This window comes from Elaeis guineensis, chromosome 6 (assembly GCF_000442705.2).
Source record: "Elaeis guineensis isolate ETL-2024a chromosome 6, EG11, whole genome shotgun sequence".
NCBI classification, from domain to species: domain Eukaryota; kingdom Viridiplantae; phylum Streptophyta; class Magnoliopsida; order Arecales; family Arecaceae; genus Elaeis; species Elaeis guineensis.
In genome coordinates, this window is record NC_025998.2 from 123143137 (window position 1) to 123158688 (window position 15552).

General features: G+C 37.4%; 1 protein-coding gene across 1 annotated transcript; it reads left to right on the forward strand.

The window, feature by feature from the left end:
• Positions 1 to 9697: 9697 nt before the first annotated feature.
• On the forward strand, positions 9698 to 14965 carry LOC105060064 (growth-regulating factor 7). Its single transcript, XM_010943653.4, has 4 exons — positions 9698 to 10837; positions 11468 to 11692; positions 12120 to 12456; positions 13970 to 14965. Exons 1-4 carry the CDS (start codon positions 10531 to 10533, stop codon positions 14802 to 14804), a joined length of 1704 nt encoding a protein of 567 aa, XP_010941955.1. The 5' UTR covers positions 9698 to 10530; the 3' UTR covers positions 14805 to 14965.
• The last annotated feature ends 587 nt before the right edge of the window (positions 14966 to 15552 follow it).

The following is a 15552-nucleotide window of genomic DNA, read 5'->3' on the forward strand; positions in this document are numbered from 1 at the left end:
AGGCTTAGCAGCTTGTAAACCTATTAATTAAATAATTTTATTAGCCCAATCCACAAATTGAAAGGAATCTTCAACCCATTCATTCAAATAGGCCCTAATTGATTTTTTCCCTAAAAAAAATGATCTAATTAAGTTTGTCCTAGCTACATGCCTTTTCAACCATTATCTTGTTCATGATCAATCAAAAGAAAAGTTGTTGTAGCAAGACACCAGTAGAAGAGAAATCGAAGAAAATAAAAATTAATGCAAACTCAAATTTTATATGAAAAACTTTTTAAATCAAAAGAAAATACTACGAATAGAGATGGTTGGACATTGTTTACTATTTTTAATATTGGAGATCACAGAGTATTGGACAAAAAACTCTGGAAAAATACTCATACTTCAAAAGCAACATGTCTCACTAAAACAGGTACTCCGAGATATTAATAAAACTGGATCATAAATTTGATTACAACAAAACGGAAAAGTTTCTATTAATTCTGTGGTCAGTGCTAATCTAAATGCAAAAATTCTCTACAAAAGCTACTCTCTTTATATATGATCGGGTCACAAATTGAACCTTTCATGCCTGCATATCTCTCTCTCTTCCCCTTTCTCACATCTCATCTCATCTCATCTCGTCGCTTGTTGGCTGAGCTAGGGTACAATGGGGGCTTGGATATTAAAATAGTGAGGTCCCCTTCCACTGCTCAATCTATGCGATGTCATACAGGCCATTCCACGACATGCAAATACACAATTTTCACCAACCAATGGTGCTTTAATGTTAAACAATGAATCTACTACATGTGTTAACATATCCAGAAGATCACCATAATGATATATTAAACTCATCACTTCTAAGTCAAGTAAAACTATGGTGCAGGAATGGCACTGCAGACTATTATACAGTACTATAATTAGAAGATGGGTGACCATCAAAATAAGATAATAATAATAATTATTATTATATATGATATATATTATTTACTGATCGTCCATCCTTTTATGGTAAATCTGGATTATATGTGCTCAACCAAGTTAACCTTAGACCGGCAGGCTGCACTAAAGACTGTTTGATGCTTGTATTGATGGAATTTTGCACATCGGAATTGACGGTGAAGGGTCGTTATGGTCATCTTGGATCAGAGTAAACTTATCCACGTTTCTCTCGTTGATTAGAATGAGAAATGATTAACAGACCCAAAACAATTGACACCCAAACACCCTCACTCACGAGCTTGTGGAGCCCACTCGAGTGGGTGCTTTCCCCAAGAAACGAAGCCGACGCTTGTCGCTTACAGGAGTCTAAAACGAAATGCTCTGGCGTGGGACCCACCGCCTTCCTGTCGGTCACCAGGAAGCGAAAGGCACCTAAACGAAACGGGTCCCACATCTTTCCGATTCCATCAATAGCACTCTCGCTGGATTAGTCGGACTCGGACATCAGACCGCAAAACCCCCTAATCCCATGAAAATTGCGGGCCCCACAAGATTTGTGGTAGAGAACGTGGCATGTTTTATCATTCACTTCCAAATGTGCCCACTTTCAAGAGGAGCGCAAAACCGATGGCGTGTTTTTTTCTTCTTCGGCAGAACGTGGCGGGGCCACGTGGGGCACGCCTTTCGTTGACACGTCTCTATCAATCCGCGTGTCGGATCCTTGTCCGCTTCCTCCCAAATGCCCATCCGCAAATTTGACGATGTTGCTCACGGACGCCCGCATAAAAGGTTTTGTACGATAACTCACCCGTACCGTCCGATCTCTCCCCGCATGGGGTTTTCAGCTGACCGCATAGAAACATATATTTGCTTTCGGGGAGGATGGTTTCAAGAGCCGTTCAAGAATTTCGGCGGTTAATAGCCGCTCTATTGATGGACCCCGGTTGGGGCCGAGGGAGCACGGCAATCGGGAAATGGTAGCCATCGCTATCCGTCAAGATTCCCGCCGGATACGCACCGCTTTCCCGCCCACCTTTTTACCGAGAGAAAGGGAGAGTCGTAATGGTAGGGCCATCGCGCATGGCCGTCCAAACGGTGGTCCAACGGTGCACCAAAATTTGGAACGGGCCCATTTTAAATACGTAGTTGGGATCCATTTGGGGGGTGGAGAAAGCCAAGCTAAAGCCAATAATTGTGGTGGTGGGTGGAGTTATTTTGTGGCCCCACAAAGGTTAGTTGTATGGTTGGAGTCCGGCATGAGAATGTGAAGAGGTTAAGGTGGAGGGATGCTGGTTGGTGAGAAAATATTTCACACTTGGCCTCTGCAGGCAACTGCATGGATTGATTCAGGCAACCTTTTTTTTAAAGAAGGATTGAATTAAAAGGATGAAACACCGATTTATACTAAATTTGGTGGTATTTGTTAACTAGTTAACTCATTAATAAGTTGGGTTTAATAGGATACATAGAGAGAGGCGTTTGATTTGAGTTAGCTTGGTTAAGATCAGAGGAATGACATGATGCTACTAGAGATTCATGTGTTTGGCATAATATGGTTGTGCTTCATGATCATTATTAAAAGCATTCATAGTTACTTGTTATCATCATTACTCCTGTACCTTGTTCTATAGCTCTCCTAGCCTCAGAAACAAAAGAAGGATCATAGTGATGTGCCTTCACAGCAGTGCTTGCTCGTACATCTTCTTAGCAATGTGATATCCATGAATTAGTAAGTGATTCTTTTGATTGTATTCATATTAGACTGAGTGCTCTATTTTATAAAAAAGAAAGAGAGAGAGAATAAATGATAAAATTATTTATATTTTTTCAAAAATTTTTGTATATATACTTCAAAAGTGCTTGTTAACTTGTTGATATCTCTAAATGAAAAGTAATTGCATCTATATATTTTTCATAATTAATCTAGAGGGACACCTATTCAAGTTTCAAATCTTTCAAGGGGTATAAGTTTTAGAATTGCATTTAAATGACATCCTTCAATCCTCATATTATGTTAGCATATATCTTTTAATTTTCTTCCAAGAATTTATGCATTTATATTATTAAAAACTAGTACTTGATTATTAATTTACATATTAAGAGTTGAAAAGCATATACAAATATGCCACCAAATTTTATATATTAGTCCTCAAGTCTCAAAAAATGAATACAATTAAGAGCAAAATAATTAGTGGGGATATGTTGATCACCTTTTATCTACTCAAATTAAGGTTAGAATGGCAGGAACAAAAGAAAAATGATGGAAAAAGTAACCATGTGATTAGATTCAAGTGAAGAAAATTATAAAAACTATGAATTTTCAAAGGATATATTTGTGAAAAAAATGAATTGAAAAGGAACTAACCCTTTAAACAATAATATTGTGAACAAAATAAGAGATAATTCTCCAGGCTAATCATGCTTATCCAGCCAAATGTGAAGAAATCCATGCTATGTATAAAGATGTCAATGCTGAAATGCTTATGTATCTATAAGTATATAGCAAGAACTGTTTGCTAGCAAAACTATCTTTCAAACTTCTATTTACCGGCGGTGCTCGATTTCAAAAAAATTCATTGAATTCTCTATGCAGGTTTCTGATCATCTGCTATGAGCTTTGCTCTTTCAAACACACTTGATCCCTCATTTATGGTTCCACAACGGTACATCACGTTGATTGCAGCATTTTTCTTGATAGTGTTGCTTGCAGCATTATACATACGTAGAAATATCCATGCTCATTTATAAGGATACCACTGTCTCTAGTCCCAAGTTTTTCAGCAAAAGCAGAGAACACTCTGGTGCTGTCCTTCACCACCACTTAAAGAAACATTCACTCTTTCCTACCCCACTGGCCATTGCATCTCTCTCTCTCTCTCTCTTCATTGAGAATAAAGTCACCAAGTGCCTTCAAGGGTTGGAAGTTTGATTTTGTGTACGTAGTTCTTCCAACATTCTTAAAGATGCCTCCACGGCTCCACCAAACCATTTATGATGTGCCCAAGCTTTAAACACCCCCTCACTCTCCATTGGGATATTAAGACCAGTATCTGACTTTCTTTTGATCTCGTTATATAATTAATCCCTAGTGATATAGACCAGTACTCAAACATGGTCCATCTTAATTGGTTTTTGCGAGCAAAAGCTCATTCATACCCAAAGGATTTGTCAGATGTGAAATATTTGTACGACCCTGCCATTTATAAGTTTAAGATTTTTCTGATGCTGACATTTATGGTGTCTGAATACAATTTCTTCATGGTAACGGAAACCAAGGATTACTGTGAATTGAGCCTCCATCTGAAATTGTTTCAGATCTAGACTGCAGTGCAAATAAGAATTTTTTCTGATAGTTAAATTAAATTAAATTTTATATAATATAAATATAAAAATAAATTATATCTATGGTCTTTAAATTATTTCAAATTTTTTTAAATAATTTTTAAACTATAAAAATCTAAATTTTACTCTTCAGACTTTCTGAACTATTTTAATATTATTCTTTCGATAATTTCGATGCCTTTTCCTCATTCGTCCGAATCAATATTTACGTGAACAATCAAGCACTCCATATGAATCACAAAATATTAAAAAAAAATAAAAAAAATTAAATCTTCTCCATTCTCCCGACCGATCCATCTGTCTGCATTACCACCGCACCCCCGCCTACTCCGGTGCACAACCCCCTCCCCCGCTCGTGTTGCCGTACCCCTGGCGCCTGCCCCGGTGCACAAACCACCCCCCCTAGCCGCCCTGGCGCCCGCCCCGTCACACATCTTGTTTTGGTTCTCACTAAAACAGGAGAGGGAGAAAGTGAGTACACATGAGAGAGACAGAGAGGGAGAAAGAGAAGGAGAGAGGGCGTCAAAGAAGAAGGGAAGAGGGGTTTTCTGTTTCCACCGAATAGCAGAGGGAGAAGGGGGTTTGTTTTTTTTTTCTTTTTTTCTTTCTTCTACAATGGATCCATGCAATTGCCCCCACGTCCTTCCTCCCCTCCAATCTCCCTCCCTTCACCTTGCCACCATCGCTGCTGCTCACCTCCTCCGCCCTTCTTCCATCCTCATCATCATCAGAGATCTCCTACAATGAGATTTTGAGTGGCAATGACCGACCGTTCACCCTCAACACCAGAGAGGGGGGCCAGAGGGGAGGAAGGAGAGGGGGGCCAGGGCGGGCGAGAGTGCGATCGGAGGGGGTGCAGTCAGAGGGAGTAGGGGTGCGATGGGGCAGGCGCTAGGGCAAGGGGCGCCGAGGAAGGAGGGGGTGCGGTTGGAGTGATCGATCGAGAGAAAGGAGAAGAAGAAGAACAGAAAAAAAAATAATAATAAAATATTTTTTATTACAGATCAACATCGGTGATTGTAATATAGGATTTTCGGTGCGAGAAAGGTGCCGAAAATAGGCGAAGGGCAACATTAAAGTGGTTCAGAAAGTTCAGGGACTAAAATTTAGATTTTTATAGTTTAGTGGTCATTTAAAAAAATCTGATATAGTTTAAGAATTACAGATATAATTTATACTAAATATAATTATAGTGAGTTTATTAGATTGATAAGTTTCTTTTGGCCCTTTTCCTCGACCTACCATGATTGTAGTTTATGTTTCTTGGATCTAAGCTTGAAATTTTACATTTGACTCTACAAGATTATGTTGTCAACCCCTGTTGGCCAAGTTTGTTGCAGAAATAAAACTATTCAAAATTTCAACAATGCATGCTATGTCCTTTACCTATAAATAATATTTTGATGTTTAAAATTTTTTTTGAGTATATGATTAAAATTATTGTAGAATATGTCTAAAATAATTATATCCCCTTCAAAAAAAAGAATAAGTATACACACACATCATATGCATACATTGTTCGAATTTTTAGAGAAAAAAACTCAATTTTTTTTCCTCTATAGTCTTCTAAAAATTTTATTATATTTTTAGTCCTATGTTAGAAAGGGACAAATATATCTTTGAATTTATTTGACCTTTTTTCTACCTACTTTTGTTTGGACATAGTTGGAAGTGGATTTTATACCACACACGTGTGCGATGAAATGACCGACTTGTGCAAATTATGGTGCAACATGGCGCATGTGCATGATGATTGCTAATATTTTATTTATTTATATTATATTATATTATATTTTTTTATTTTATCATATTTTTTAAATGATTATTTTCCTTCGCAGTCAAATGGTCAAATGACCTTTATCACATACCATCATATTTTTCTTTGATTGGTCACCTCTCTTCATGGTCAACTAGTCAAATAGCCATTTAGAGACATCTATTCGTGGTCTATAAATAACCACAAGACCTGACTGTGGGATATCTAAAAATTAACAACCTCTTTAACTCTTTCTTTGAGAGTCTAGTGTTTTGCAAACTCTCTTTTTTTTTTTTATCATTTTTTTTCTCATTTCGTTGCTGAATATTAGAGAATGATAGTCAATTTTCTATTTGATCATATTCTAAAAGAAGATATGCCAATCGTATCTTGGGACAAAATTTTTGATGACACCAGTACGAGAGTTAGGAATTTGTCTTAGGACATTGCCTAACATACTTTCGGATTTTTTTTATTTCTGCTTTTTAAATCAACGAACCAATCTAATTGGACTATAGGTAAGTTAATTAATTTAAAATTCTTATCTTTATCATATAGTTTAAGATAAAACTGAAGTCTATCATGAAAATCTTTACTTAAAATATTTCTTGATTGGATGAAACGCTATTTTTAGAAGGACTTTCCATAAGTATAGCAGTCATGCCAACTCTCTAACAGCTACCTTATTAAGCATATATTCATACAAGAGGGGGGGGGGGGGGAAGAGAGAGAGAGGAGAGAGAGAGATGGGTCATAGAAATATGGGTACCATGAATTTATATATATAAAGATTTGTTGAGCACTAATTCTTCTCTCTGTAGAATGGTCAAAAGAGCAACATTTTTTGGTAGGTAATGGTATAACATTGAAGTATGCTAGTGCTCTGAATCTGCTATGCATCTCATGATGGTGACGTTGAAAGTTTGGAAGTCAAAAGGTGGAGATCCACCCTTAGAATTCCTATTATAACAGTAGAAATCTGATTAAGAGGTGTCTTCACAAGGTGGACATTTTTGTAATGTGAGATGAGAAAACTGAAAGCTTCATCAATCTCTGTTATCCAACTGACGAATACATACTAAGAAGCAGCATTAAAAATGGTCAATTAAACATTGGCCAATGCCAAAATTAGTGCTGATGATATAAAATACATGTCAAGTAGAGTTTATCAAAAACAAAAAACACAAAAAAAACAAAAAACAAAAGCGACCTGCTTTTGGAGATGTTAATACCAGGATACCATCCAAGGACTACTTAAACAGTACCAAAGACAGTATGGGATATTTGTAGAGATTTGAAATTTGTGGGTATTGAGGCTCATGAACGAGTTCCATTTGAGGACTCATGATGCTGAAGAATTGAGATTTCATTATGCCTTGCGAGCTACGACACATACATCATCTTTTGTTTGACATGATAATTTTAGGTTTACCTTTCCTAACGATATTGCCATGAAGTCCATTTTATTATTTTCCATGTAGCAATGTGCTTGCTTTTCTTAGAGCTCCTTTAAACCAAATGCTAAAGGATTTAGAATCCAAAAATTTGTGGGAACAAGCAGGGGAATGACCAAAAAACCACAAGGAAACATGACTCAACATATAATTACTAAGAAGCACTGTAGCTCACCAGCAAGTGATCCTCACTTGTGATGATATATGAGGGCACAGTATTTGTTGAAAGCTCATGTGAGGGGCTAGAATCAGCAGTAACAAGGTGAGTTGCTATGGCATAACGAGAGAAAATGTTTGAGACCGATCATTTATAAAAGATTAGATGGTTCTAAAGTGAAAATTCTCTCTCTTTTTTTTTTTTGATATAAAAAATACTAATGTGTTGCGGCACAATAGTCATCAAAATTTATTAAGAAGAAGGAGAGTACAAAAGAAGAAAAGAAGAAGAATCCCTACCAAATCTATAATACAGAAATTCGAATTTAAAATTTGAGAAGTGAAAATTCTCCATGATATTAGGGTACAAAACTCCTTTTGCATCTCCAAGATGAGCTTACTCAATAACAATCATACTTTTCCTTATGGTTGATGCATTCTTTTGTGTTTGTATTTCTCTAAGCAGTGGTGCATAATAGTATGGAACAATATTTTTCGTCGGTCCATAGATAATTTTTTACAGTAGTCCAGCCAAGAGATGCAATGTACTTCAAAATATATAAATATTGGTTCCCTTCGTAGCTTTCCAAGCCACATGCTATCGCATTAGATGGACTCATGGCAATAGATTTGCTTCCAACAAGAAATACATGTGAAATTATGTAAGGTCGAGAACTTGAGAGAGATGCAAAGGAAACAGATAGTCAAACACCCAACAACCATTCATTCTTAGATTTCCACTTGGTGTGTGTATTACTGTATCTCATGTAGCGACATACTTCAACATTACACCATGTAGATGGTTTTTCTCTAGGCACCCAAGAGAAATTTGGGATTGTTCATGACATGATCATTAATGAAATCGCTATCTTTAGCATGTCTCCTTGTGCATGGGCTAAAAAGATTTCCTACCTTTAGAGTTACAGAGGATTTGAACCTCAAACCATGTTACATAGTTTGTTGAGATCAAGATTCAACCTACCACTATATACCATATCAATATTGAATCGATATCAGAATGAAACACATATCAATTGGTATGTTGAAACAGTATCCCAATGTCGGACGATGTCAATATTATACCAACATGGCACCTGTGTCGGATATAGTACCAAACTTATGAACCTTTTTTGACATAACAATGCTCTAAATAGAAAGAAGCCTTGTCCTTTTGATTTAATATTTGAAGTCATGTATATTAGATCTTACTTCCCTTCATTGTTTCTAAAATGTAGGCGAAATTTTGGAATTAGGTATATTTCTAGAAAGAAAACAAAGAAAATAAGGACTGATATGGTATTTGTTTTTGAAATACAAATCTCATCTTTGTCAACAGTATCAAGAGACTAAATGACCCATTTCCATATATCCCAACGACTCTCCGGAACCCTATATCACAATCATCCATTTATTTTTTCTTTTTATATGTATTACTGTGCTCCATGTTAGTAACTGCAAGCATATTCAAGGAAGAACAAGGTGTTCATTGTAGACATAGGGTGTATACAGTATAATAGAGTATGGTTTTGTTGTAACATCATGTGACAATTAATCTCAATCCATGCATGCCCACCTACAACCATCATATAAATTTATTGTGTATAAGAGAGAGAGAGAGAGAGAGAGTAAATGAGACAAACAGCCAGCGGACTTTGCAAGAGAGAACATGCAAGTGTACCACTAAGTCTGCTACAAGATATTCTAGATTGAAACAATAAATGAAAAATGAAGTACAAAATAAATAATATGATATTTTTTTTAAACATATGTTTCTCGAGCAATAAAAAATAAATAATAATTCGGGGAGGTGGGGGTGGGAGGGGTTGATGGTGGGGTTTGCAGAAGGACTTCACTAGAAGAAGAAAAGATGCCAAAGAATTTCTGAAATATACCTAGCAACACAGCTTTAAAAATTTCAATTACTTGGTCCAGGTGAGATACCTTGCATCCCAAGGCCATTACTCTCGTTGCTAATCAAGAGCTAAATTTTGATGTTTTTTTGATTACTTGGTTATCCAACTAAATGTTCATCAAATATCATCATTGGTTGGCCACCAGTGGCTAAACTTGGAACAGACCAGACCTGCGTCATTGTCACCACCATGGTAGCCAATGACTAGACTTTCTAATTATGTTCTCTGGGCTTTCATGGTTTTTGGCAACATAATCGGTTGTATAGCTTAACTTTCTCCATTAAATTTTCTTCTAGTCTTTCTAATTATGTTATCTGGGCTTTCATGTTTTTTGACAACATCATGGTTGTAGAGCTCAACTTTCTCCATTAAATTTTCTTCTTTCTTGCCATGTTATCCACTGCACAGAAGTGATATGTTAGGCTCATTTATTGATAGAGATTGTCTCACTTGCTCCTATCTCCTCTCATTTCTGAATTTTTTTTCCAAAGAGAAATAAATACTAGGAGTGTTACTAATCAAAAACAGTACTCACAAATCTCTAATCAAAACCAGAAGAAAAAAACCCAATTATTCGTATATTTCGTTTCTCAAATTTTATGGGGTGGAGCTTTTTCACATCCAAGGACCGACCAACCAAAAAGAAACCACTTCAAACTCTCTCTCTCTCTCTACCTCCCTCCAGAAGGCATGTTATTTCCTTTCTCCACAGCTTGTCCCTAGGAAAGCCAGTCTGGTTTTCTGTTTTCTGAGCTCAAAACCACACCAAAACCTTCACCTCTCTCTCTCTCCCCCCCCCTTTCTCTCCGTCTCTCTCTCTCTCTCTCACCCCCGCATACACTACTTAAAAATGCTACCCCTTTCCTTCTACTCCTCGCTCTCTCCTCCAACTCATGAGACCACCTCTGCATTCCTTCATTCTCTGGCCTTGTTGTAGTACTCTACCGTGGTGGTGGCTGAAAAGGACCTTGGTGGGGTGGTGGGTATGGATGGCTTGGTGGGTGCCTCTTCTCCCTGTGGTGGTGTCTTCTCTTCTCCCCCAGCTTACTCAGACCATGAAACCAAAAGGAAAAATGGGTTCTTTAGGTCTGGTCTCCTGAAACAGGGGAGGCCTTGTGGACCTGAGGAGCATGATTGGAGATACCTCAAGGTGGCCAGGACCGAGGCCCCCTCACTGTCCCCTGATGGAGAGCAAATGCTCAGCTTCTCCTCATCCAAGCCGGATGCTTTTTTATTCAGAAGTGAACCACACACATCAACCCCTTCGGCATCCTCTTATGTTGGGAATGCAGGTAAAGCAGCATTAAAATGCTTCTTTGAAGGTTTTGGGCTGGCATTGGGATCATGCTGTTAGTTTTTGGGTTGGTATTAGGCCTATGTGCAAGAAGGGATTTGTCCTGGGGTAATATTTTTTTTTCTGGTATTGATTGGAAGTCATCTTTTTCTTGTCATTCTATTGAGGCATCTTTTGTTTGAGTCTTGTCAAGAAAAAAGTTGATTCCTTTCTTTATTTCTGTCCTTGAAGTTGTAGTTTATGGAAACGTGTCCGTTTTTTCTCAACAAGAACAAATAAATGGGATACATAGATAGATAGGGAGAAGGAAGAATAATGGACTAGCAATTTTTTTTCCCCCCTTTTTGCTTCTATTTTTGGTTGTTTCACAGAAAAGGAAAACAGTAGAAAAATCATTGCATGCTTATGCAACTTATCGAGTTTTGACAAATGTTACAAACAAGTCTTGGTGATTAGTCTCCTAGCCACCCCTTTCAAGGCTCTGCTGTTTGTTATTGTTTGATGTTATTTTTTCCTCCTGTCTCCATCTCTGTTTACTTCAGCTTGTGTTCCATAATATGATGTGAGATTTGGCCTTATCCTGTTTTTCCTTACTTCCAAACACTTATTTTTTTTCCTCTGTTCTTAGGCTTGATTTCTGGAAGTTTAGATGGGAGCATGCATGGGGTTTTGGCAGGGGTTAGGGGGCCCTTCACTCCCTCTCAGTGGATGGAGCTGGAGCAGCAGGCGTTGATCTACAAATATATGAATGCAAATGCTCCTATACCAGCCAGTCTTCTCATCTCAATCAGAAGAAGTCTTAGCTCATCTAGGTTCACTTCCTTCTCAGCTGGATCTCTTGGACCGAATACATGTAAGCTGTCTTCTATTGTTGGACCTTTTACCATTAATTAGGCCTCTTATTTGATGATGAACAAACCTTGTGCTAGATTAAAATTTTGGTAACTGATAACAGAATCTCTATTTGGTAATCCGAGTTGGAAATATGTTGGCGTTTCTATTCTAGCAGTAGGTTTGTATACAAGTGGGCTGCATAGCTTTTTGATTTCAATCTCAAGTGAAAATAAAGAAAAATCTTTGAAAAGCCATCCAAGTTAAATCCTTGAACATGTGCTACATGATGATGTTTCCTATATAGAGATGTGGCTTTTAGGAGAAGAACTAATTAACAGGATTTACCACTTGTTTTCTTATGTTTGGCAGAGTGTACATTAAGTTGCTTATTACTGTTGGCAATGTAGCCCGATCCTTGCATCACTTTTTTTTTTTATATGTTGCAGTTGGATGGGGATCTCTCCATCTAGGTTTCTCTGGGAATGCCGACCCGGAGCCTGGAAGATGCCGCAGAACTGATGGCAAGAAATGGCGGTGCTCAAGAGATGCAGTTGCTGATCAAAAGTACTGTGAACGACACATGAATCGGGGCCGCCATCGTTCAAGAAAGCCTGTGGAAGGCCAAAATGGCCATGCCGCAAAGACGATGCCCGTCATCGCCGCAACACCAACAGCTCCAGCTGTTTCTGGTAGTGGATCATCTAATTGCTTCACTGTGGCTCAGCAGCAGATAAATAATGTGAAGCCTAGCATCACCCATTCTTCCTTCACACAGTTTGACAGGTATGTATGAAATCCATTGATATGTTTTACTTTTTTGATAAGGCGATATGTGTTACTTAATTTCAAGTTCCATTGCTTTTATTTTGATTTATAATGGTAAGACTGGTAATTATATATACTTCATTACTTCTTTCCTTATGTAAATTCTTCAAATTGGTTTTTGTTTGCCTCCTCAAGTACTAGATTTCATGGCTGTTATAGTCCATTCAAACAATTATGTTTACAATAGTTATTATAGTCTTTTGAAGATTCAAAGGCATCATTCTGACTGTTGACAAGCATCACACATGACCATGAGTTCATCCAAACATGCTGAGTCAGCATGTCAATGAGTCCTATCATCTTGGTGGATGGCACTCTTGGAAATATATTATTGTTAAGCTTTTACTGATGTAAAAGATGAAGTAAATGGTCCTATGTTTGGAAATCTTAAATAACTAAAAATGAATAGCTGAAGGTAGATGTTAAACAGTATATTTCACATTAAGAGGCAACCTTTACAGAAGTTTACCCAGACATTGACTAGTTGTTCTTATCAACTATCAAGTATGGAGACCCCCTTATATGTTATACATGGTCTCGGCTCGTTCAACCATTAAGCAACACTTTGAGCTTTCCATATACTTGAAGAGACTCTAGATGAAAACTAAAAATCAATATAAAATGCAGGTATTACATTTTATCTTTGACGAAAATTTATATCATAAAGATCTAAATTGAAACACAATCACCAAAAATAAATATTCATAATATCAGATAAAAATGATTTTCATGCTACCTTTGTTAAATCATTTATATATTACAATGAAATTATGCAAATTAATAGTCACTGCAGTGGTCAAGTTCTTTTCTATATATCGGACACAATGGTGTTACATAAGAATTTATTTGGCATGACTGCATAGCAAGTACCTATATGATTGTTATAACAATGTCATCATGGTGATTATTAATTATCATATTCTGAAATGATGCTTTTTTGGGGCCATCAGCTGAGATAATATAAGAATTGTATAACCTACTTCCTAGACACTATAATAGAAAGAATTGATAGATACCATTAGAATGGTCAAAATGTCTGCCTTTCAATTCCATCATGAAGAATAAGATTCAGATTTCATCGCCCAGGTTGGGCTTGTATTTCCCCCTCATTATGTTAATCAGCAGCCCTGATGACTTACAGGTTACCTCTTTCTTTACTTTAAGGTGTAGTTGTGTCTTTATAACTTTGTAATGATGTAAATATTAGCCATTTAGACTTATTAAACTAGAATCTTAGAAGCATATCAGGTTTCCTAGTGATCTCCTTCCAAACCTAGAAGTAATTAATCGGCTAACTGAAACTTGGTTTGTGGAATTCTATGATTTTTGAATAACTACTCAACTGGTTTTTCAACGGTCAACTATGTCATATTGAAACAAGAAAATCATAGATGAATATTGTATAGCTTCTTCATAGCATATAAACCCTCCCTCTTTCATATTTGTGATGATAATCTATATTCTTCTGCAGGGTGTTAGTGAACAAAGAATTGGATAACTCACATGACCTCTCCATGCTATATTCGGTGAACTCAGAGCCCAGAGAGACCTCATTCCCCATTCCAAAACAGCATAACCCTTTCGAGGAATCACCTTCACGAGCAAACTATGGACTCATCTCCTCTGATTCACCATTTAAATCCACAACTAACTGCTACTTAGGGAATGATAACTTTGTGTCTTGTACAGAGTTCAGTGATCAAGATCCACCAACCGATCCCCTTGGACAGTTCATCAAGGAATGGCACAGAAAATGCTCCAACAGCTCAACCATCACCTGGCCTGAAAGAGAAATGAATTCCGACAAAACTCAGTTCTCTGTCTCAATCCCTGTGGCTTCTTCAGACTTCTCATCATCCTCTTCTCCAACACATGAAAAACATACTCCTTCACCACTCAAGTTGTCTCTGGATTCCGGTCCTGATAATATGAATCTAGGTGTAGGAGGCCTCCCAAATGATGGGAACCAACAGCAGGCAAGTTGGCTACCGACCTCTTGGGAGTCTTCGATGGGTGGTCCCTTAGGAGAGGTCTTAGCCAACACATGCATCACTTTGATGGACCATAGTAAGAACTGTTCATCTTTAAACCTCATGACAAATGGTGGGGACTTGAGTCCTCAGTTAAGGTCATCCCGAGCTGGCGTCCTACATAAAACTAACTTCGGTTCACTGTCTGGTAGCACTAGAAGTAGTCCAATTGTTGAGAAGCATAATGTCCAGGACAGCATCGATAGCCTGCATGAGGACCTCATTGGCTCTAACCTTGTAAATCCCTCGACCATCACCTCATCAACTTTTAAGTGAAGCAGCAATAAGAACAGCCACACATGAAGAAGTTTGAGAGGTTCTCCAAGATTGTGTTATTGTATGACTAGTAGTATGTCATTTTCGTTCTTGATTTGTTTTTCTATCATATACCATGCTGATTTGTGGAGCATCGAGTGAACTGTCGTTTTGGTGTGTTTTGGCTTGGTTTCGATCTGTGGCTATCTATTAATTGTTTTATTTCTTTTGATATGCTAAAAGCCTGGGGCATGGGCAGTATATACTGTTAGATCGGTTCTCCAGGTTTTGCGATTCTGTTGCACCCTGACAATTCGCAAATGTAGGAAGATTTTGGAGAGATTTGTTTACCAAGATTATATTTTTGCACTTTTCTATCTCTACCATATGTTGATAAGAGAGTTTTCTATATCTTTTTTCATTTTGAAGAAAAGAGTTTCTTATATCTGCCAAAATCCTCTGCTTATATATGTGTATTCATATAAATATTAAAATTTGATGACTGCAGAAGTATAATATTCTGCATAAAGCTTCCATTGGAGTATTTCTTAAATAAATTCAAACATCCTTTTACCAAAAACATAGACTCAAACATCTAAGCTGTAGCTGATTGATGGTTGTCTATTTATCATAAGAACTTGATTGATATAGTACACGCACTTATTAGATGATATAGACGAGCATGATAACGTATAAGCGGAATGGAACATTGCCACAATGAATGCAGTCATTGCCTTGTAACAATTGCACAAGTCTCCTCTCCCTATAG